Genomic DNA, 23190 nt, shown 5'->3' with positions numbered 1-23190 from the left:
TATATATATATATATATATATATATATATATATATATATATATATATATATATATATATATATATATATATATATATATATATATATATAATATATATATATATATATATATATATATATATCTATATTCACAGGTGGGACACAGGGACACAACTACAATGGCGCGTAACTAATATGGCGCGTAACGACTTACGCGCGCGGGGGGGCTTTGGGGGGGGCGCGAAGCGCCCCCACCAACTAGGTGTTGGGGTGGCGCGAAGCGCCACCCCAACAGCTAGTATATATATATATATATATATATATATATATATATATATATATATATATATATATATATATATATATATATCTATATTCACAGGTGGGACATAGGGACACAACTACAATGGCGCGTAACTAATATGGCGCGTAACGACTTACGCGCGCGGGGGGGCGCGAAGCGCCTCCACCAACTAGGTGTTGGGGTGGCGCGAAGCGCCACCCCAACAGCTAGTATATATATATATATATATATATATATATATATATATATATATATATATATATATATATATATATATATATATATATATATATATATATATATATATATATATATATATACATATATATATATATATATATATACTAGCTGTTGGGGTGGCGCTTCGCGCCACCCCAACACCTAGTTGGTGGGGGCGCTTCGCCCCCCCCCCCAAGCCCCCCCGCGCGCGTAAGTCGTTACGCGCCATAATAGTTACGCGCCATTGTAGTTGTGTCCCTATGTCCCACCTGTGAATATAGACATATATATATATATATATATATATATATATATATATATATATATATATATATATATATATATATATATATATATATATATATATATATATATATATGGTTTTAACTACGTAAAACTTGCGAATATACAACATTCTTTGCTGTCCCATTGTCTTTGCATATAAATAGATTGTCAGGTTTACCGACTCTTGAACATGCAACATATAATGGTCCATGGGAAAACAATCTGTATTCAGATCTATACCTCATGATTCTAATGATTGCCCTTGAGCTTTGTTGATGGTGATTGCTAATCGACCATTCCCTGTCCCGGTGTCCCGGTCGTCATTTATATCCCCCTGTTTCCCCCGGTGTCCCCGTTGTAGTTGTGTCCCTGTGTCCCGGTCGTCATTTATATTCCCTGTGTCCCGGTCGTCATTTGTATCCCGGTGTCCCGGTCTGTATATACATTCGTTTTTTAGTTTTGTTTTTCTCCTTTATTTTTTTCCTTTTTTTTTTCGTTTTTAGTTTATTTAGATTTTTAGATTTTTTAGTTTTTTTATTAGTTTTTAGTTTTTTTTTCTTTTTAGTTTTTTTGTAGTTTTTACCTTCTTTTTAGTTTTGTTAGTTTTTTTTTTTACTTATGTCCTGGTCGTCATTTATACTCCCTGTGTCCCGGTGCTTTGTTGATTGCTAATCGAACATTCCTTTTGTCCTGGTCGCTTTCTCTTTGAGTGTCGTCATTTATTTTTTTCTTTTTTAGTTCTTTTAGTTTTTACCTTTTTTAGTTTTTTTTAGTTTTTTAGATGAAAATTTTTTTTAGTTTTTTCCTTTTTTTCTTTTTAGTTTTTTATTGGTTTTTACCTTTATTTTAGCTTATTTTTCAGTTTTTTCCTTTTTTTTAGTTTTTTTTTTATTTTTTATTTTTTTTAGTTTTTTACCTTTTTTTATTTTTTTTAGTTTTTTTAGTTTTTTTAGTTTTTTAGCTTTTTTACTTTTTTTATTAGTTTTTAGTTTTTTTTGTAGTTTTTGCCTTTTTTTAGTTTTTTTCAGTTTTTTTTTTAGTTTTTTATTGGTATTTACCTTTATTTTAGCTTATTTTTCAGTTTTTTCCTTTTTTTTAGTTTTTTTTAGTTTTTAGTTTTTTTAGTTTTTTACCTTTTTTTAGTTTTTTTAGTTTTTTTAGTTTTTTAGCTTTTTTTTTTTTTATTAGTTTTTAGTTTTTTTTGTAGTTTTTGCCTTTTTTTAGTTTTTTTAGTTTTATAGCTTTTTTATTAGTTTTTAGTTTTTTTTGTAGTTTTTGCCTTTTTTTAGTTTTTTTCTTTTTAGTTTTTTTCTAGTTTTTACCTTCTTTTTAGTTTTGTTAGTTTTTTTTTTTACTTATGTCCTGGTCGTCATTTATACTCCCTGTGTCCCGGTGCTTTGTTGATTGCTAATCGAACATTCCTTTTGTCCTGGTCGCTTTCTCTTTGAGTGTCGTCATTTATTTTTTTCTTTTTTAGTTCTTTTAGTTTTTACCTTTTTTAGTTTTTTTTAGTTTTTTAGATGAAAATTTTTTTTAGTTTTTTCCTTTTTTTCTTTTTAGTTTTTTATTGGTTTTTACCTTTATTTTAGCTTATTTTTCAGTTTTTTCCTTTTTTTTAGTTTTTTTTTATTTTTTATTTTTTTTAGTTTTTTACCTTTTTTTAGTTTTTTTATTTTTTTTAGTTTTTTAGCTTTTTTACTTTTTTTATTAGTTTTTAGTTTTTTTTGTAGTTTTTGCCTTTTTTTAGTTTTTTCAGTTTTTTTTTTAGTTTTTTATTGGTATTTACCTTTATTTTAGCTTATTTTTCAGTTTTTTCCTTTTTTTTAGTTTTTAGTTTTTTTAGTTTTTTACTTTTTTTTAGTTTTTTTAGTTTTTTTAGTTTTTTAGCTTTTTTATTTTTTTTATTAGTTTTTAGTTTTTTTTGTAGTTTTTGCCTTTTTTTAGTTTTTTTAGTTTTATAGCTTTTTTATTAGTTTTTAGTTTTTTTTGTAGTTTTTGCCTTTTTTTAGTTTTTTTCTTTTTAGTTTTTTTCTAGTTTTTACCTTCTTTTTAGTTTTGTTAGTTTTTTTTTTTACTTATGTCCTGGTCGTCATTTATACTCCCTGTGTCCCGGTGCTTTGTTGATTGCTAATCGAACATTCCTTTTGTCCTGGTCGCTTTCTCTTTGAGTGTCGTCATTTATTTTTTTCTTTTTTAGTTCTTTTAGTTTTTACCTTTTTTAGTTTTTTTTAGTTTTTTAGATGAAAATTTTTTTTAGTTTTTTCCTTTTTTTCTTTTTAGTTTTTTATTGGTTTTTACCTTTATTTTAGCTTATTTTTCAGTTTTTTCCTTTTTTTTATTTTTTTTTTATTTTTTATTTTTTTTATTTTTCTACCTTTTTTTAGTTTTTTTAGTTTTTTTAGTTTTTTAGCTTTTTTACTTTTTTTATTAGTTTTTAGTTTTTTTTGTAGTTTTTGCCTTTTTTTAGTTTTTTCATTTTTTTTTTTAGTTTTTTATTGGTTTTTACCTTTATTTTAGCTTATTTTTCAGTTTTTTCCTTTTTTTAGTTTTTTTTAGTTTTTAGTTTTTTTTAGTTTTTTACCTTTTTTTAGTTTTTTTAGTTTTTTAGCTTTTTTATTTTTTTTATTAGTTTTTAGTTTTTTTTGTAGTTTTTGCCTTTTTTTAGTTTTTTTAGTTTTTTAGCTTTTTTATTAGTTTTTAGTTTTTTTTGTAGTTTTTGCCTTTTTTTAGTTTTTTTAGTTTTTTAGCTTTTTTATTTTTTTTATTAGTTTTTAGTTTTTTTTGTAGTTTTTGCCTTTTTTTAGTTTTTTCAGTTTTGACGTCACCTGATCCAGTTTTTTCAGGTGACGTCACCTGATCCATCCACAGATCCACACACAGACAACTTATTTTTATATATATAGATATATATATATATATATATATATATATATATATATATATATATATACATATATATATATATATATATATATATATATATATATATATATATATATATATATATATATATATATATATATATATATATATATATATATATATATATATATATATCTATATATATAAAAATAAGTTGTCTGTCTGTGGATGTGTGGATGGATGTGTGGATGGATGTGTCAGGTGACGTCACCTGAAAAAACTGGATTAGGTGACGTCAAAACTGAAAAAACTAAAAAAAGGCAAAAACTACAAAAAAAACTAAAAACTAATAAAAAAAATAAAAAAGCTAAAAAACTAAAAAAACTATAAAGGTAAAAACCAATAAAAAACTAAAAAAAAAACTGAAAAAACTAAAAAAAGGCAAAAACTACAAAAAAAAACTAAAAACTAATAAAAAAAGTAAAAAAGCTAAAAAACTAAAAAAACTAAAAAAACTAAAAAAAGGTAAAAAACTAAAAAAAATAAAAAATAAAAAAAAACTAAAAAAAAGGAAAAAACTGAAAAATAAGCTAAAATAAAGGTAAAAACCAATAAAAAACTAAAAAAAAAAGGAAAAAACTAATAAATGACGACACTCAAAGAGAAAGCGACCAGGACAAAAAACTAAAAAAAAGGCAAAAACTACAAAAAAACTAAAAACTAATAAAAAAAATAAAAAAGCTAAAAAACTAAAAAAACTAAAAAAAGGTAAAAAACTAAAAAAACTAAAAACTAAAAAAAAACTAAAAAAGGTAAAAACTAAAAGAACTAAAAAAGAAAAAAATAAATGACGACACTCAAAGAGAAAGCGACCAGGACAAAAGGAATGTTCGATTAGCAATCAACAAAGCACCGGGACACAGGGAGTATAAATGACGACCAGGACACAAGTAAAAAAAAAAATTAACAAAACTAAAAAGAAGGTAAAAACTACAAAAAAACTAAAAAGAAAAAAAAACTAAAAACTAATAAAAAAACTAAAAAATCTAAAAATCTAAATAAACTAAAAAAGAAAAAAAAGGAAAAAAATAAAGGAGAAAAACAAAACTAAAAAACGAATGTATATACAGACCGGTACACCGGGATACAAATGACGACCGGGACACAGGGAATATAAATAACGACCGGGACACAGGGACACAACTACAACGGGGACACCGGGGGAAACAGGGGGATATAAATGACGACCGGGACAAAAAAACTAAAAAGAAATAAAAACTAAAAACTAATAAAAAAAACTAAAAAATCTAAAAATCTAAATAAGCTAAAAAAGAAAAAAAAAGGAAAAAAATAAAGGAGAAAAACAAAACTAAAAAACGAATGTATATACAGACCGGGACACCGGGATACAAATGATGACCGGGACCCGGGACACAGGGAATATAAATGACGACCGGGACACAGGGACACAACTACAACGGGGACACCGGGGGAAACAGGGGGATAACCTGACAATCTATTTATATGCAAAGACAATGGGACAGCAAAGAATGTTGTATATTCGCAAGTTTTACGTAAAAAAAAGGCAAAAACTACAAAAAAACTAAAAACTAATAAAAAAAATAAAAAAGCTAAAAAACTAAAAAAACTAAAAAAAGGTAAAAAACTAAAAAAACTAAAAACTAAAAAAAAACTAAAAAAGGTAAAAACTAAAAGAACTAAAAAAGAAAAAAATAAATGACGACACTCAAAGAGAAAGCGACCAGGACAAAAGGAATGTTCGATTAGCAATCAACAAAGCACCGGGACACAGGGAGTATAAATGACGACCAGGACACAAGTAAAAAAAAAAATTAACAAAACTAAAAAGAAGGTAAAAACTACAAAAAAACTAAAAAGAAAAAAAAACTAAAAACTAATAAAAAAACTAAAAAATCTAAAAATCTAAATAAACTAAAAAAGAAAAAAAAAGGAAAAAAATAAAGGAGAAAAACAAAACTAAAAAACGAATGTATATACAGACCGGTACACCGGGATACAAATGACGACCGGGACACAGGGAATATAAATAACGACCGGGACACAGGGACACAACTACAACGGGGACACCGGGGGAAACAGGGGGATATAAATGACGACCGGGACAAAAAAACTAAAAAGAAATAAAAACTAAAAACTAATAAAAAAAACTAAAAAATCTAAAAATCTAAATAAGCTAAAAAAGAAAAAAAAAGGAAAAAAATAAAGGAGAAAAACAAAACTAAAAAACGAATGTATATACAGACCGGGACACCGGGATACAAATGATGACCGGGACCCGGGACACAGGGAATATAAATGACGACCGGGACACAGGGACACAACTACAACGGGGACACCGGGGGAAACAGGGGGATAACCTGACAATCTATTTATATGCAAAGACAATGGGACAGCAAAGAATGTTGTATATTCGCAAGTTTTACGTAGTTAAAACCATATATATATATATATATATATCTATATTCACAGGTGGGACATAGGGACACAACTACAATGGCGCGTAACTATTATGGCGCGTAACGACTTACGCGCGCGGGGGGGCTTGGGGGGGGCGCGAAGCGCCCCCACCAACTAGGTGTTGGGGTGGCGCGAAGCGCCACCCCAACAGCTAGTATATATATATATATATATATATATATATATATCATATATGCATGCCCCCTTTTCATAGTGTGCATAAATATTAGGCAATTCAGTTTAGCATTGTCTTTAAACTCTCATATTATTCATTAAAGGTGTACTTCAGGCTATAAATTATCCCTCTCATTGATGCAGAGACTGTTTTTCTGGATAGGGTTCATTTGGAGCTAATATAATTGGTGATTTTTATCTAATATAATAAAAAAAGAAATCATTAGATATTCGTTTTTTTTGTGTTTGAAGTTTAGTTGTTGTTTTTATGTGTTTTTGTTTCACTGCTTTATTTAAATGAAACCTGTTTTTCTCTCTTAAATTTTTTGTAGGGTACATCTGGAGCTAATATAATTGGTGATTTTTATCTAATATAATAAAAAAAAAGAAATCATGAGATATTGTTTTTTTTTGTATTTGAAGTTTAGTTGTTGTTTTTGTGTGTTTATATGTTTTTTTTCCACTGCTTTATTTAAATTAAACCTGTTTTTCTCTCTTAAATTTATCGTAGGGTTTATCTGGGGCTAATATAATTGGTGATTTTTATCTAATACTAGCTGTTGGGGTGGCGCTTCGCGCCACCCCTACACCTAGTTGGTGGGGGCGCTTTGCGCCCCCCCCAAGCCCCCCCCGCGCGCGTAAGTCGTTACGCGCCATATTAGTTACGCGCCATTGTAGTTGTGTCCCTTTGTCCCACCTGTGAATATAGATAGATATATATATATATATATATATATATATATATATATATATATATGTTTTTAACTACGTAAAACTTGCGAATATACAACATTCTTTGCTGTCCCATTGTCTGTGCATATAAATAGATTGTCAGGTTTACCGACTCTTGAACATGCAACATATAATGGTCCATGGGAAAACAATCCGTATTCAGATCTATACCTCATGATTCTAATGATTGCCCTTGAGCTTTGTTGATGGTGATTGCTAATCGACCATTCCCTGAGTCGCCATCGTCATTTATATATCCCCCTGTGCACCCCGGCGTCCCCTTTGTAGTTATGTCCCTGTGTCCCGGTCGTCATTTATATTCCCTGTGTCCCGGTCGTCATTTGTGTCCCGGTGTTCCAGTCTGTGATTTCTCTTTGAGTGTCCCGGGCGTCATTTATATTCCTTGTGTCCCGGTTTCCCGGTCGTCATTTATATCCCCCTGTGCCCCCCGGCGTCCCCATTGTAGTTGTGTCCCTGTGTCCCGGTCGTCATTTATATTCCCTGTGTCCCGGTCGTCATTTGTATCCCGGTGTCCCGGTCTGTATATACATTCGTTTTTTAGTTTTGTTTTTCTCCTTTATTTTTTTCCTTTTTTCTTTTTTTTCTTTTTTAGTTTATTTAGATTTTTAGATTTTTTAGTTTTTTTATTAGTTTTTAGTTTTTTTGTAGTTTTTACCATTTTTTTAGTTTTTTTAGTTTTTTTTTTTTACTTATGTCCTGGTCGTCATTTATACTCCCTGTGTCCCGGTCGTCATTTGTGTCTCGGTGCTTTGTTGATTGCTAATTTATATTATATTTATATTTATATTTTTTATATTTATTAATATATTTTTAGTTTTCTTTTTCTCTTATTTTTCAGTTTTTTCCTTTTTTTTAGTTTTTTCTTTTTTAGTTTTTAGTTTTTTTTTTGTTTTTTACCTTTTTTTAGTTTTTTTAGTTTTTTTATTAGTTTTTAGTTTTTTTTAGTTTTTGCCTTTTTTTAGTTTTTTCAGTTTTTTTTAGTTTTTAGTTTTTTACCTTTTTTAAGTTTTTTTTAGTTTTTTAGCTTTTTTAGTTTTTTTTCTTTTTAGTTTTTTTTGTAGTTTTTACCTTTTTTAGTTTTTTTTCTTCTTTTGTATTAGTGTGAAATAATTCAGACGTCATATGCGGACAAACACGACGTCACTCGACAGACAGACAGACAGACATAACCCACAAACAACTTATTTTTATATATATTTATTCATATTTTTTTAGTTTTCTTTTTCTCTTTTATTTTTCAGTTTTTTCTTTTTTTTTAGTTTTTTTCTTTTTTAGTTTTTAGTTTTTTTTAGTTTTTTACCTTTTTTTAGTTTTTTTTTAGTTTTTTTAGTTTTTTAGCTTTTTTAGTTTTTTTTATTAGTTTTTATTTTTTTTGTAGTTTTTGCCTTTTTTTATTTTTTTCAGTTTTTTTTTAGTTATTAGATTTTTACCTTTTTTTAGTTTTTTTTAGTTTTTTAGCTTTTTTAGTTTTTTTTCTTCTTAGTTTTTTTTGTAGTTTTTACCTTTTTTAGTTTTTTTCTTCTTTTGTATTAGTGTGAAATAATTCAGACGTCATATGCGGACAAACATGACGTCACCTGATCCACAGATCCACAGATCCACACACAGACAACTTATTTTTATATATATAGATAACTTCTCCTTTAATAGGTGTGCAAAATGGGTGGAACTTACTGACAACCAAAGAGTTAAGAACTTATTTGAATCTGATGATCCAGATTTTGAGCACTTCAGCATTTGTGAATTTCATTTCTCAGAAGAAGACTTTCTGCCAACTTTCCCCAGACGACCCAAAGATAAGATAATACCCTCACTCTTTGGAGATGAGGCATGGCAAATGAAAGAAAAAATTATACAAATTAAGAAGAAAATTGAAAATGCATCTAAAAGAGGTGAGTTTCTTTTTTCATGTATTTAAATATTACATTGTTTGTTGAAAGAGTATGGTGCTGTAGCTTACTCAAAAGAGATAAGTAAAGAGTATAGGAAACTGGTAAGGGGACAGATACAGAAAATGAATAAGGGGGCTGTAACTTACTCAAAGGAAGTAAACAAAGAGTACAGGAAATTGACAAAGAAGCAGAAATGAGTACTGTAGCTTACTCGAAGGAAAAAAACAAAGAGTCCAGGAAATTGATAAAGAAGCAGATAAGGGTACTGTAGCTTACTCAAAGGAAATAAACAAAGAGAACAGGAAACAGATTAGGATGGTACAGTTTACTCAACGGAAATAAACAAAGAGAACAGAAAACAGATAGAAGAACGGCTACAGGAAAGGGATTAGGGTGGTACGGTTTACTTAACGGAAATAAACAAAGAGAACAGAAAACAGATAAGGGTGATGTAGCTTTCTCAAAGGAAATAAGGAAAAAGTACTGGGAACTAATGAGTGAATGGTTACAGGAAGCAGACAATGGTGCTTTTGCTTAATTAAAAAGAATAAACAAAAAGTACAGGAAAAATGATATGGTGGTGGATAAGGAAAAGGATACAGAAAAGGATGCTATAGCTTACTCAAAGGAAATAAACAAAGAGTACAGGAAAATGATAAGAGAATGGTTATAGGAAACGAATAAGGGTACTTTTGCTTACTTAAATCGAAATAAACAAACAGTACAGGAAAATGCTATGGGAAAGGATACAGGAAACATAAAGGTGCTGTAGCTTACTCAAAGTAAGTAAACAAAGAGTACAGGAAATTGATAAAGAAGCAGATAAGGATACTGTAGCTTACTCAAAGGAAATAGCAAAGAGAACAGGAAACAGATAAGGGTGCTGTAGCTTTCTCAAAGGAAATAAGGAAAGAGTACCAGAAACTGATAAGTGAATGGTTACAGGAAGCAGATAAGGGTGCTTTTGCTTAATTAAAAATAATAAACAAAAAGTACAGGAAATGATATGGTGCTGGATAAGGGAAAGGACACAGAAAATGGATAAGGGTGCTATAGGTTTTCGAAGTTAATAAGCAGATAATGCAAGAAAATGAGAACGGAATGGATAAGAAAAGGGTGCGGGAAACGGATAAAGGAGAAAACTGAGAAAAAGCAGCTAATGCTATCTAGCTTTATCAAATGAAATCATTGTTAATTATAAAAAACTATAAAGATATTACTTTTAGTTTCCTCTTTTCTTTTGTTTTAAATTGAACCAAACATAAAAGAACTATTCCATGTTTGCCAAAAGGGCATGGCAGGTATGTTTCATAGTTTTTATTTAGCTTGTCTATGCTTTGTAGAATAACTTAGATTCAACCATTGTAATTCAGAAAACTATAAAGAACGAAATAATTTTGTAAATATCGGAAAATTTTAGAATATCAGAAAAAAAATGAATCCAAAAAATTGACCTTTATAGACTTATGCCAGCTATGAATTTTATGAATAGCCTATGAATTGAAATTAAACATTTATGTTAAAAGTTAAGGTTTTTTGGAAGTATTTCAATTCTGATGAGCAGTTATACATTATGCTTTAGTTGTCTCTCTTATTGGTTAGTGTGGATTAGTATCCATGCCCTTTGGGACTAATTTCGACCTGTAATTATTGTACCTACCCTCATTTCTCTTACTTGTTTCAATGTACTTAGAACACTACACAGAAAACAGTTTATACTGTTTTTTCTAAATCACTTAAAACTGAAAAAAAAAAAACAATAACCCCCAATGGAGAGCAGGGCTCGTGAATTTGGGTATATAAATAGTTGGACATCAAAAAGAACAATAATAATACCCTTGTTATAATAATAATAGCAAAAATTAGCTTGGTTTCAAAAAACAACAGCAAAAACATAAAGAACAAAGAAATATAGAAATGCTGGGTAGAAGGGTTGTGGGAGGCCATCCCACTCCCTTCTTTTAAGAAATAATTTTGGTATACGACAACATTTTGCGCAACTTTATCTCACCTCCCTTATGAAGAACAACTCCAGAAGCTTCAATTACCAACTTTAGCTTACAGTTCTACAGATGAACCTTTTATGATACATTTTGTCTGCATGGCCGTCAACTTAAACTACAAGGTAGATGCTTCTTCAAAGACACCAGAAGATGGGCCTTCTCCAACTGGGCCGTCAGCGAGTGGAATAGTCTGCCCTCATCAGTAGTAGATAACCTAGATGTGGATTCATTCAAGAAAGTACTTGATAATCTTCATGAACTTCTATGTTTTCTAGTTTTTCGTTTCGTGGAGAATTGTAAGAGGCTTTCGTTGGCTTTTGCATTGAACTATTATTATTATTATTATTATTATTATTATAAAAATTGCATTCTGGAAGCTTACAAAAAAAGCAAGCAAAAGGTAATAGAAAGAAGACACAATTTATTGTCTACATTATAAAACTAATACGCAAACAACGTTTTGCTTTTCGAGCCCCTACACAACAAGGTCACACATTCGACAAAAAAAAAATTCATAAATCATAGCAATTTTTTTATAGCTAATTATTTTAATAAGTAGATGTGACATTACACTAAAAATCATTTAAATTTTATTATTCGGAAAAGTGTGGAATCCTATGCAAGAAGGAACCTTAAAGAAAAAGAAACCTGTTAGAATCTCTAGATTCTAAGAAGAAAGTAATAAATCCAGCAACTGAAACTTACAGGGATCAGATCAAATTGAAAACCTCTGAAAGTTTCTTTCTTTAAACTCAATTGCTTATCTTTGCATTAGTAAAGAAAGTTTGCCCAGAAAATAATTGTTTAACCCTTGTGAACCCGGATTTTAAATTTGAAAATTGTTTTGTGCAAGTTTGAAATTGTGGTGTATTCTCTTTGGAATCTTAAAGAATTTGCCCGATAAACAATGAAAACCTAGAGAAATGGTTGAACAGTGACATATCAAACTCTAAGTTCCACGAATTCTGCAAAATAAAAAAAACAAATCAAAGTTAATTAGTTTGTGTTGAATTTTGGTATTGGGTAAATTCTCTTTATGAATAGGCCATAAAAAATTGTTGTTTGAAATGAAACGAAATGTAAAAAATGCAATTTTTTTTGTGTTTATTTTTTCAATCTTTGACGTCTTAACTAGAAGGTGAATTTCATCTTTTTATGTTAGTAAGGAAAAGCAGGTTTCGCTAGTCATAATTTTTCCCTTTTTAAATCCTTTGACATAGTCATTTATCTTTACTTTGTTGAGACAAAAACTTTTATTTTACTTATATAATTTGTGTTTCTTTTGATTTGTGCCTTGGACTTGGAGTTGTGACTTTGTATTTTTTTGTGAATATTTATTCCTTTTAGCTAAGCTTAGATTGTTATGAAATTTCTCTTCCTTAATTTTGTATGTTTGTACATGTTTCTTTTGTCTAATACTTAAAATTTTAAAATGTGGGGAAGAATGGATTTCAACATCTGTTTGAAAAAAGATGAATTAAAAGAGACTGAGCTATTTAAATTTTTATCACACATTCGTCAATAAATATAAAAATTCAACTGAGAAAAAATATGTAGTAAGTATTACGTAATATGTAATATGTTGGTTTAAACGATAAATTAATATTAAATCATAACAAATGGGAATAGTACCTGTTTGCAATGTAAATTGCGTAGTCTAATTTGGTTTTTATTAAAGGTATGTTCATAGTTAGATATGTGTAACACCAAGGTTTATGAGGTGCCATTTATAGTAAGATTTATCTGATTGGCTACTTGGAACAAGTTCAGATAGATAATTTTCACCATAGATCTCCAGTTTAAATTCATGTCCCTTTTTTCTATGCTACCAAAGATTGATAAGCTCGCCGCAGTTAATTTAAAGAATATTCAAATAAATTCAAGTTGGGTCCCCTTTTAAGTAGCGATAGAATCTAAGATAAGTCTTATTGTAGATGGGTCTGAATCTCGGCGTAGCTTTGTAAAAACACAATTCGTATGGTATATGTTATTTTTTTTTCACTTTTCAGTTTTTGTTGCTGCTTAGTGCTCATTTTCTGAAACAAAACTTATCTGCCGTTTCTTTTACGGCTTTCAGTTAAGAGTGGGGGGGGGGGGGGTTAGCTATGTCTAACTGCATATTTTATGATAAATATTTTTTTTTTCTTTATTTGGATTGTTTATCTATCCTTCCTTTGAATTTTCAGCTAAACTAATCAAGCCAAAAACGTTAAAATGGATAAATAATGATTTTGGACCCATGAGAACGGTGATAGGCTATAAAATACCTAAAAGAATAAAAGGGTATCTAAAAAGAACGCCGGATTTGAATCTGTTACAAATCGAATTTATTCAGTTTAAAGAAGCCTCCAAAACACACTATTTTCTTCAGGAAATCTTGAGATTATACATGAAACAAAATATTGGGCATATGACCACGGGTCTTATCCTTGTTTGAGAGTACGGGGTTTATTTTAAAGTCGTGACTTAGTTTACTCTCATAGAAAAAAGTCACATTTGATGGTTTGATGTTGGCTCCAGCATCATGTTGGCACCCTGCCTGAACTTTAATCTTACATATTAGCTGCATTCTGTATGATTAGAGAGCCACAGTAGCTCCTCCAAAAACCTCAGCCCCCAGCAACAGCCTATTAGCTTTAAGGAAGGCAAGCTTCATTTTATTTGAACCAGATTGTACAAGGATTCAAGGTGTAGGATTGGCGGACCAAAGTAGATCCGTAATCCTACCTTTCAAGCCCTGTGTTTTTTTTTGATACTATAAACAAAGGCAGAAATGGTGATAGCATTAATAAGCATATAAGGGTTAAAGGACCGAGTTGTCGTGCGAAGTGGGTGGAGGGAGGTGGTGTCAAGCTATATTTGCCAAAGCTAAAGGCTCGAGATTGTCACTAGTGATGGTTCAAGGCCTGAGGGACCAGAGTATAGAGATTCGTGTATACTAGTGCATATATACGTATGAATGTATAGCTTTTATGAAATATATATAGTAGAAAATAAGAATAAAAAATACCTGTAAAATTGTAGAAGGTAAATAAAAAACTGAAAGAGATACTTTCTCTGTTGATGCTACCATAGACAGTTACTTGAATGAAGGTTTATCCATACATGGTTCCCATCATCAAGGTAAAACAGCCAAAGATCCAAAATTATAATAAGCTTCTTTTTTTTCAGATTTCCCTCATGAATACTTACCCAAACAAGACATTCAGGGAAGAAGGATTATTTATTGGCCTATGGATGTACCTGTTCCAGTTGATCCCGAAAATAAAGCAGATACCAATCACAAACGAACTATTGGCTCGATTTATCCAAATGGAAAGCCCTTCAGCCTAGAAGGCAAAGGTGACCCATTGAAATTCTTGCAGCAACCAAATGAAGTGGATGAATTAAAAAAGGAACTTGAAACTCAAAAGGATTTAGTTAAGCACTATGCCAAAATGCTTCAGGAGAATGGAATTGATTCTTCTGGGAAATTTGTAGGCAATGCACCAGGTCAGGAGATATTAGCTTTAAAGCAAAAAGTTGTGTCATTGAATTTGACAGTTAAAAAGCACGAAAATACGCAACGAGAATTGAGAAGAGAAATTACTATTTTGAGGGATGTTGAGAAGTCACATAGAATGTGCCGAAAGACAATTACAACGATGCAAGCACAATTAGATATGCTGCGTTCGTACAAGGCAGCAGCTGATGATGCTGAAAGTGCATTGCCAACTTCGAAAGCCCAAGTGCGAATTCGAAATCTTGAAAACCAGAATTCTGCGTTAAAGAATATGCTACAAAATGAACTAAAGAAAAATAACAAAAAGTTGGTAGTAAAACTGAAGAAATTTCCAGTTGATCATCACGGGAAAAACTTAGTGGAGCAGGATCTGTGTAAGTATATTTTTGTCGTTTTGTTATAAAATGTAATAAGAAGGATTGACTTTATGTAAAACAACATGATTTTTTTTGAAGATTGTAAGAAGAATGTAGTAATAGCCATTATTCTTAGAAGACAGCGTTAACGTCTTAACGAATTTTTTAAAGATCAGTGATCGATTTTTTAACGTCTTTTTGTGATTAAATGAGTTTTTAACGTCTTAATAGTCAGCTATAATGATATAATGAATCTTAGTGTTTTTTTTTTTTTTTTTTTTTTTTTTTTTTAGAAAATCCCTCCATGTATTTACTCAGTTATCATTAAGTTGACAACGGATTGTTATCAATCAGTTATCACTGATTGAGTGATGATTGACACTGATTGACAGGGTTTTATTGGGTCCAAGTATATTGATTTAGAGTTATTTTCTTAAATAGTGACAAAAATAAGCCAAGTACATGCTTCAAAATGCCTTCCTAGGACAAGTCTATAGACTCTGTCTCATTTTCATAATCTAATCCCCTTTTTCAAGATAGTGAAAACTATAATTTTTGAGAGTTAAGGTACTCTGCTTATGAGAAATATGTATAATAAAGTACTCTAGAGGAAAAAGCCATATAATCAAGAAACTTCAGGGTTACATCTGGCCCTATCTCGGGGGGAGGGGGCTATGTGTCTATAAACTCAGTGCTGACCTTAAAATTACATCTTATCCAGGATTTTTTTTGGGCGGGGGGAGGAGGGTTTTGTTTCTTGAGGAGGGATACACAAAAACTGTAAGAAACACATCATAAAAATTTTTAATGCATTTTTTTTACGTTTTTTACGAGTGGAACAAACATTTCAGGGGAGGAAGTTAAACTTTCAACCCCCCTTAATGGTCTTAATGGTCAGATGTAATGATCAGAATTTTAGTGTTTTTTTTTTTTTTTTTGTGAAAATTCCTACATTGAATTTACTCATTTATCATTAAGGTTTGTGTATGCAAAATTCAACATGATGCAAGGAGTGGGGGTTGATAGCTTTATGGTTTCTAGGAGGGAGAGGAATCCTCAAGGACTGTTAGGTGGTGGAGTTGACTCTCCCTTGTTTCATTTCCCTTCTCTGTGTAGTATGGTATGTACAGTCATGTTTATACATACTTTTTAGCATTCAGAAAAAGTAGATTTTAGGTACAAATACCCCAAATTTTGTGAGCTACTACAGGATTTGTTAAGTTTTTAGCAATCGATAATTCACATTTATTATTTTGCTGTTGTGATACCACTAAAGAATGAAACTGTTCAGAAAAAAAATGTTATTTTCACTAAAACACAAATGATTCTCTAGTCTTTAGCCCGACTCGTGTTTATGGTAATCTCTGTTTGTTTTTTGGGGTATTTACTTATTCGTGGTAATTTCTTTTCGTTTTAAGCTTAAATAATCATTCATTTTTATTTCTGTTAGTCTTCGATTTGACTTATTAATTCAAAGTAATTTTTGTTCATTGGAATTCGACTTATTAAATGACTTTATTTCTGCCTGTTTTCGGTTTTAATATCTCTATTTGCTTTTGGTTGAGAAAGCTTTGTGGAAAAGTTTTTCCAACTAATTGTCGGTTTTGTCGTTCAGATTTCTGTCGTTTCTGCTGAAGAATTAAAATTTTGGATTGCGATTTAGATTTAAGGCAAACTTTGAATATTTGGATGGAATTCTTGATCAGCCGTTGTTTGTGGACTTTGTTTATTTATGGGTATAAAGCCCGTCTACAATAGCATAGCAAAGATTAAATAATAAATGAGAAAAAAATAAAAAAATAGAAAAATAAAAAGGGGGGTTTACATAAAAAAAGCAACAAAGACACATAAGGCCTGCCTATTGCAAAAAAAAAAAATCCAATTCAGTTCGAAGTAGAATACTAATCCATGGATAACCTCCTTTTTTCTTTTATGTTTTTAATAAAGTTCCGAAATTGCGAAGGATATCTGCTGAAAAAATACACCGACTTTTGATTTATCAGTTTCAGTGAGTATTTTCCAGAAAGGCATGATAAAAAGGATATTAGGCTGATGCTGCAGGATAGCTGTTCATGCTGAAAGAAGACACGTACTTTTTGTTTTCTTTCTCAGTAATTATCTTCATGAAAGGCATGATAAAGAAGATATGATAAAGAAGATATGTGCTGCAGGATAAATGCTGATGCTGAAATTGCAAAATGCTGAAAGGAGACATAATTTTTTTATTTATCAGTGTCAGTGAGTATCTTCTAGAAAGGCATGATACAGAAGAAATGAGGCAACACGATAGTGTTGTAAAGAGTGGCGGGGTGACTGCGAGCGTAGCTGATGAGGTGTCGAAAGGGAGGCCTATGTATGGCTAGAGTCAACTGCCGTAGTAATGTAGATGTAAAGGGATAAGTCCTGTTGTGAATAATCGCCATGGCAATATAAAGAAAAACTGATGCTTTTTCTGAATGGAACACTCATCACATTGTAAAAAAAAAACCGGAAAAACGATCAGTAGCCTCACTTAAGTTCAGTTTATCATCATTGTATTGTATGGAAAGATATTTTGATGCCATGAGCAATACAAGATTTGTGGTGTTTTACCTGTTCTTCTGTAACACAATTTTTTAACTAAAATAAGAGAAGTGACTTTTTGGTTTCTGTACGAACTTGACTTTGTCTATGAGTAACACGAGGACTCTTATTGGATTCAGGGATGCTTTTGCTGATATTTAGACTCGAGTATATATTCCTTAGTGGCTGAATGATAGAAGCATTGAATTGAAGCCCACTCTTTTCAGCTCAGAACAATATAGGGGCGTGAATAAGGGAATCCAAAAGTGCGGTTTACGTCGTCTCCACCCTAGGACTAATTGAGAACCAGAAACGTCAGTATTCATCAGTGTGTTTGCAGCTGCTGGTAAAGCATCTATATACTTGTACGATGTTGAAACCCATTTGAGGGGGGAGGAGGAACAATGCCATAAGTCTGCGTGATTTTTGGTCTTGTGTGGCGGTGAAGTTAACCCGTGTACTGTAGTCACTGTTGAATATAGAGGTATCCTGTTTCGTGCTTTTTACAAAGAATGTTTTCATGTTCTGTTTTGTTGTAACTGTTAATGTGCGTAATAGTTGTGTTTATAGCATTTCTAGGTGTTTATAAAGAAGATTTCTGTTCTACTGTCTTTAAACAAGCTTTTGTTATTTCTTACTTATAAGGTTTAGTTGAAAATTGATAGACAGGAACCTAAACCCAAAGAGATTTTTCCTAGAAAATAGAGCGCTGATCCCTTAACACTTAGGCTCCAGCAGGCTTCAGTGTTCCCCAGCTAGGGAACGCTCGAAAAAGGTGAAGAATGTCAACTATTGTACCCGCCTACTCCAGCTATAATCCATAAAAATTTAAAACTTTTGCCAGGCCTTGTTTCGGATTTGGCTCGTTTTGGATTTTGCAGTGAGTCAGGATTCATCTTGTTCTTACGCCAATTCAGGCCGTAGCTTTGAGTGACCTTGTTCGATAATGCTTATCCTTACATGGTTTCGGTGTAAAAAGGAGGAACATGTATCGCTTTCTGCCAAAAAATTGGCTATGGAGTTAGGGCTAAGATGGGGCTACTGGCCCAATTTGTACCGTATATTGTACATTCAAATATGTTTCGGAAAAGTGAAAATTATGTTTAAATTTGAATTTCACTAAAATTGCGAAATGCTTAAAAAATCACAGTATCCAAGGATATGCTCTATTTCATACTTTTCTTTTCTTCAGCTCTAGAATCAGTGGATTTAAATGGTCCTTCTCATCAGATTATTTATGAACAGCAAAATATATTTGAGAAGAGTCATGCAGTTTATCAGTCAGATCAGCAAGAAATCCATCATGAAATTGTTGTACAAGACATGCAACCTGAAATTGTTATGGAGGAAGGAACTGAAATACCTATGCAACATGGAGAAGGAGTAAGTAAAATAATATATGCAATAAGAGGTGCAGTGATATTAATTGAGAGAGGGGGGGCATATGCTCCCTAGTTTTTCTTGCACCCCACCCAAGTTATTTGAAAAAAAAAAAACTTTTCAAGGGCATTTTCATTTAGGAATGCCTTTTTGGTATTTCTTTGAAAAAATGACAAATATGTCATTTTCAGAATCTTAGATTCTGAAACATACATCCCACCCTTCCTCCCTCTAAATTCTCATGAATTAGCGATTGATCAATAGCGAATTTGAAGAATTGCCAATGTTGTCAAATGAAGATATGCCAACAAATGCGAGACTTTTTGAAAATCAGTGGCCTGGAAATGCCATTTTGTACGTTTTCCCCTCTCCCCTTTAGCATCCTTTGTTCCCCAATGAAAGTTTCACGGACCCCCACCTCCTGGGTTGGACTTAGAGGCGTCTCGTATGCATATATGTTCCATGTCAAACGAGGAATATTTTTTGAACACCCTGTTTAAATCAAATGGCGTTGGCGCGGATTATGAGGAATTAAAAAAAAAAAAAAAATAATAATAAAATACCAACACTAGGTCACATGGCAACGATCCATGTATTTTTCGCTTTTGATGGATCACTTTCGAATGGGATAATAAATATCATGATTTTCCGATTTGTGCTCCGATTTCGCCAATTAAGATATTTTAGCATTCCTCTTCATATAAATGGGGACTCACCTATTTTTGACTCTTTATAAAACGCACAAATTAAAAAAAAAATGTCACTCGAATGTTTTTACTATTAAACCAAGCTTGTATATTTATCTTATGCATAAGTTACTCTCGGATATATCTGTCCTTCGTCATATTCTGTTCCACACACGCTATCTTCCTTCTGTCCCTTACTCTCTCTCTCTCTCTCTATCTTTCTCTGTCAATTATTGTCTTGCTTCTAAAACTATTTTAACACTGGTATCTTTCTTGTTCTTTTAGAGGCGACACCCTCATTTTGAAAGTGAAGAAGTTGACCTTGGAGAAGAAGGAGAAGAGATTGACGAGGACATAGCTCATTCGATGCTTCATCTTGGCGAAAGTATTTCAAGAAATAATGCTGGTCCATTGAAAATTCCGTAGGTTGTGGTTTTCTATATTATGTGAAACAACGATGCATTTAAATAAAGTGAGAAAGAATAGAAAACCACGCGCAATGGTGACTAACGGCGCTGATGCTTAAGCTACGCAAAAGGGAAATTGCCATGTGTTACGATTTTCATTTTTAGAAAAAAAGAAGAAAAATTGTTGTTCATAGCGTGTGTGTACGTTCTATATCTGGTTTTATAGTAGAAGCACAAATGTTGTTTGTTTGGGGTGAGACGACATTGTTTTTATGGTAAAGTAAAGGACTCAATTCCGAGTAGCAAATCCTGACACCTAAGCATGCCTTTCATCAATATGTTGTTATATACAAATATATTATTATGTTTGGATAGGCTAGTAAAGAATATTCAATTCAATTATCGTCGGTTTCTTGTCAGGGTAATACAAAGGAATGAGGATAAGACAAAAATCCTCACACCCTTTTAAATATAAATTTGACTGTTACTAATACAACTTGAATGCAAAGTAGAATGCCTATGTGTCTAAATTTTTGACATAGTTCATTGGTGTCAAGTTCAAGTTTCAATTGGTGTCAAGTTTTGACATAGTGCTTGAATTTTGGCCTTCTTTCTGGAACCCACTGGGGGAGGGGAAAATGTCTATTTTTGTGTTGTTGTACATATATTATTAATAAGCGCACTGGAACTTTCCATGGGTCAGCCCCCCGTTTGCCCTCAGCCCCCCGTTGCATTTCCTGGCTGAAGGCCCAAGAAACGGATATCAACACCGGTGGTAAGGACTGTAAAGTCCAATGCTGTATTCTTTACCTTTTTTTTCGTAACAATCAATGTTTTATTAGCGACTGAAAGTGTGGACCGCATTTATATTCTATCAAAAGCTGGAACCTACGTTTTTAGTAGTTTTTAATCTATTTTAACAATCTAAATTTAACCACCATGAAAATCTTGAGTGTCTGTTTGATTGGAATTGAAACTTTCAGTAATATCTTAGTGCTAAAATACATGTCAAGGATTTTACTTGCATTTCTTTACTAACCATATTAGTTTGATAAATATTAGCATTTCTTGGTGAACCCGAAGACTGGCCTATTTTCACTCTTTTTCTGGAACATCAAAAGAAACAACGAGTCCCAGGTTTTCCTCAGAAGTAAAAGGACGGCTAATAGGGTAAAACTAGGTAAAAAGAATAGAATCTTAAAACGCATCAAAACGTTTATACGAGTCAGACAAGCATTTTGAGGGGGGTCAAACCCCTTAACTTTCCCCTGGATATGGCCTTGCTCAGGATATTCATGAATGGCTAAAAGAGTCCTTATTGCTTGATTCATAATATAGCTTAGAAACTCGAAAACGTCTGTCGGAAAACTTCATTAATTGACATTGTACAGACTTATGATCAGTCTGCAACTATTTTAATTAGCTTTTTCTGCTCTTCAAATTAATTTCTCGCATTTTTGGAAATTAGCATCAAATCAGAATTCGGAGGTAATAATGGAAGACGATTGGGGAAATATAAAACATTGTATCGTAAAAACGGGACACTTTTAGCTACATTGGGTTTTCACTTTCGTTATGGTTGACATTGTGCCAACAACCATCTTAATTGACGTTGTACAGACTAATGACCAAACTGCAACCATTTTAATTAGCTTTTTCTGCTCTTGGAATTAATTTTATGCATTTTTTGAAATTGGCATTAACTCAAAATTTGGAGCTATTAATGGACAGGAAAATATAAAACAACGTATTATTCAAATTGATAGCTTTAGCTAATATTTTGTTTCAGAGACGGAAGTAGTTACCATTCGGAATCAAAACGAACCTAGTTCTTTAATATAGCCATATGACCAAATTTTGTTTCAATAGTATCTATGTTCATTATAAGAAAATGAGTGCCTTCTATTTTTTTTTACTTTTCATGAAAAAAACATTCACAAAATATCTGCTTATTTTTGCTTTGTTTTTGCCAGAGTTTGGCCTAGGTGCCACACAAATTCTATTTTAGGAATATCAGAGATGCTTCTTAGGGGGTTGTATGCGTGTATACCCTTTTTGGTTCACGCTTATTTTAGTTCATATCTTGTCAAAAGCTAAGTGATGCTTAAGCTAGGCTTTCACACCAGGGTTGCCGCTTGAACATTATGCTGTCAAATACCTTCCTTTTTAAAGTTTGATTTTTTTTTCCTTTTAGAAAAACTTAGATGTCGCTTATAAATATATTTTTTCATAAGGTTTAAGCATTCCTGCTGAGGAGTGCTGTAAAACCGAGCATTAAAACTAAGTTAATCCTCAGAGATTAAAGTCACGTGTCGTATTTAATTTTTGTATTTTCGCTGTCCTAAAATTCATTTATTCATATTTTCTAGTATGTTTTAACTCAAAATGTTATTTACGATTTATTTTTATTAGATATTTCTCCTTTGCTTGAGATCATAAAAAGTCTCAATAGACCTGTACACAGATAAAAAATTGCCTTTGCATTTTATCTGTCTTGAGTTAATTTGGTTCTTCCCTCAGAACAGGAATAGGATTAACTTCGCTTCGAGTTTCTAAGTCCAGTGGCAGGGCATTCAAAAAATCAAGTATTAGCTGCATATTGTTTGACAAATTATACTTCGACAAATTATAGTATATTTTAATTAATTATATTAATTGACAAATTATAATATTTCAGCTAATTCACTTCAGAATTCCCCTGTACCCAACATACACTTTTGATGACAGTGTTAAGTAAACGACAGTGGCGAGCTCTTTAATCGTTAAAGTTTTTGTAACTAAGTTATTGTACTGTTAATATATAGCGAGTATATAAATAAAGTTTGTATTTAATTGTTCATGCAACTCGTCCTTTAATAATAAAGAATATTTATCAGTTTAGGTTAGTATTTTACTTCAGTATTTTGGATGGTATAACTTAGCTCTGAAAGTCTACCCATTAATATTACTCTCAGAAATATTTGTGCTGGTACAAGGATTTTTCGTTGGTTGATCTCAAGTAACACCTCCACCTTTTATACCTCCATCAAAATACCTATGAGAAAATGGGTTTTCGTTCAACCTCTTAATTTCGATTTATTGACAAGAATATGACTAATCATAGCATCCCTAACTTCAATCCAGGATGGAAAACAGCAAATAATTTTCTAAATGTTGGTTGAGCAGGCTCAGATAGCTAGGAATAGCAGTAGCACAGTAAAAGTATATACCAGTAGCGAAATGTTCTCCAAACATGACACACATTTCATAGCACGCAAGTTCCCAGACCGTCAGAGCCATAGTTTCAGTTGCTACTTGTTTTTCCATTGGAAAAATTTGTCAGTGTGT

General features: G+C 31.6%; 1 protein-coding gene across 1 annotated transcript in view; it reads left to right on the top strand.

Moving 5' to 3' along the window:
- Nucleotides 1-22700, top strand: part of LOC136034511 (uncharacterized) — a 36844-nt gene extending 14144 nt beyond the window's left edge. Inside the window, exons 3-7 of the mRNA XM_065715733.1 lie at nucleotides 8726-8967; nucleotides 14142-14846; nucleotides 18583-18773; nucleotides 19742-19878; nucleotides 22541-22700. Coding sequence (XP_065571805.1) covers nucleotides 8726-8967; nucleotides 14142-14846; nucleotides 18583-18773; nucleotides 19742-19878; nucleotides 22541-22544 — 1279 coding nt within the window. The 3' untranslated portion in view covers nucleotides 22545-22700. The remainder of the gene's footprint in view (nucleotides 1-8725; nucleotides 8968-14141; nucleotides 14847-18582; nucleotides 18774-19741; nucleotides 19879-22540) is intronic.
- Nucleotides 22701-23190: the final 490 nt, after the last annotated feature.

The sequence above is a fragment of the Artemia franciscana genome, chromosome 13 (genome assembly GCF_032884065.1).
Source record: "Artemia franciscana chromosome 13, ASM3288406v1, whole genome shotgun sequence".
NCBI lineage: Eukaryota > Metazoa > Arthropoda > Branchiopoda > Anostraca > Artemiidae > Artemia > Artemia franciscana.
The sequence above is the reverse complement of the archived record's forward strand: the minus strand, read 5'-3'. Positions and strand labels throughout refer to the sequence as shown.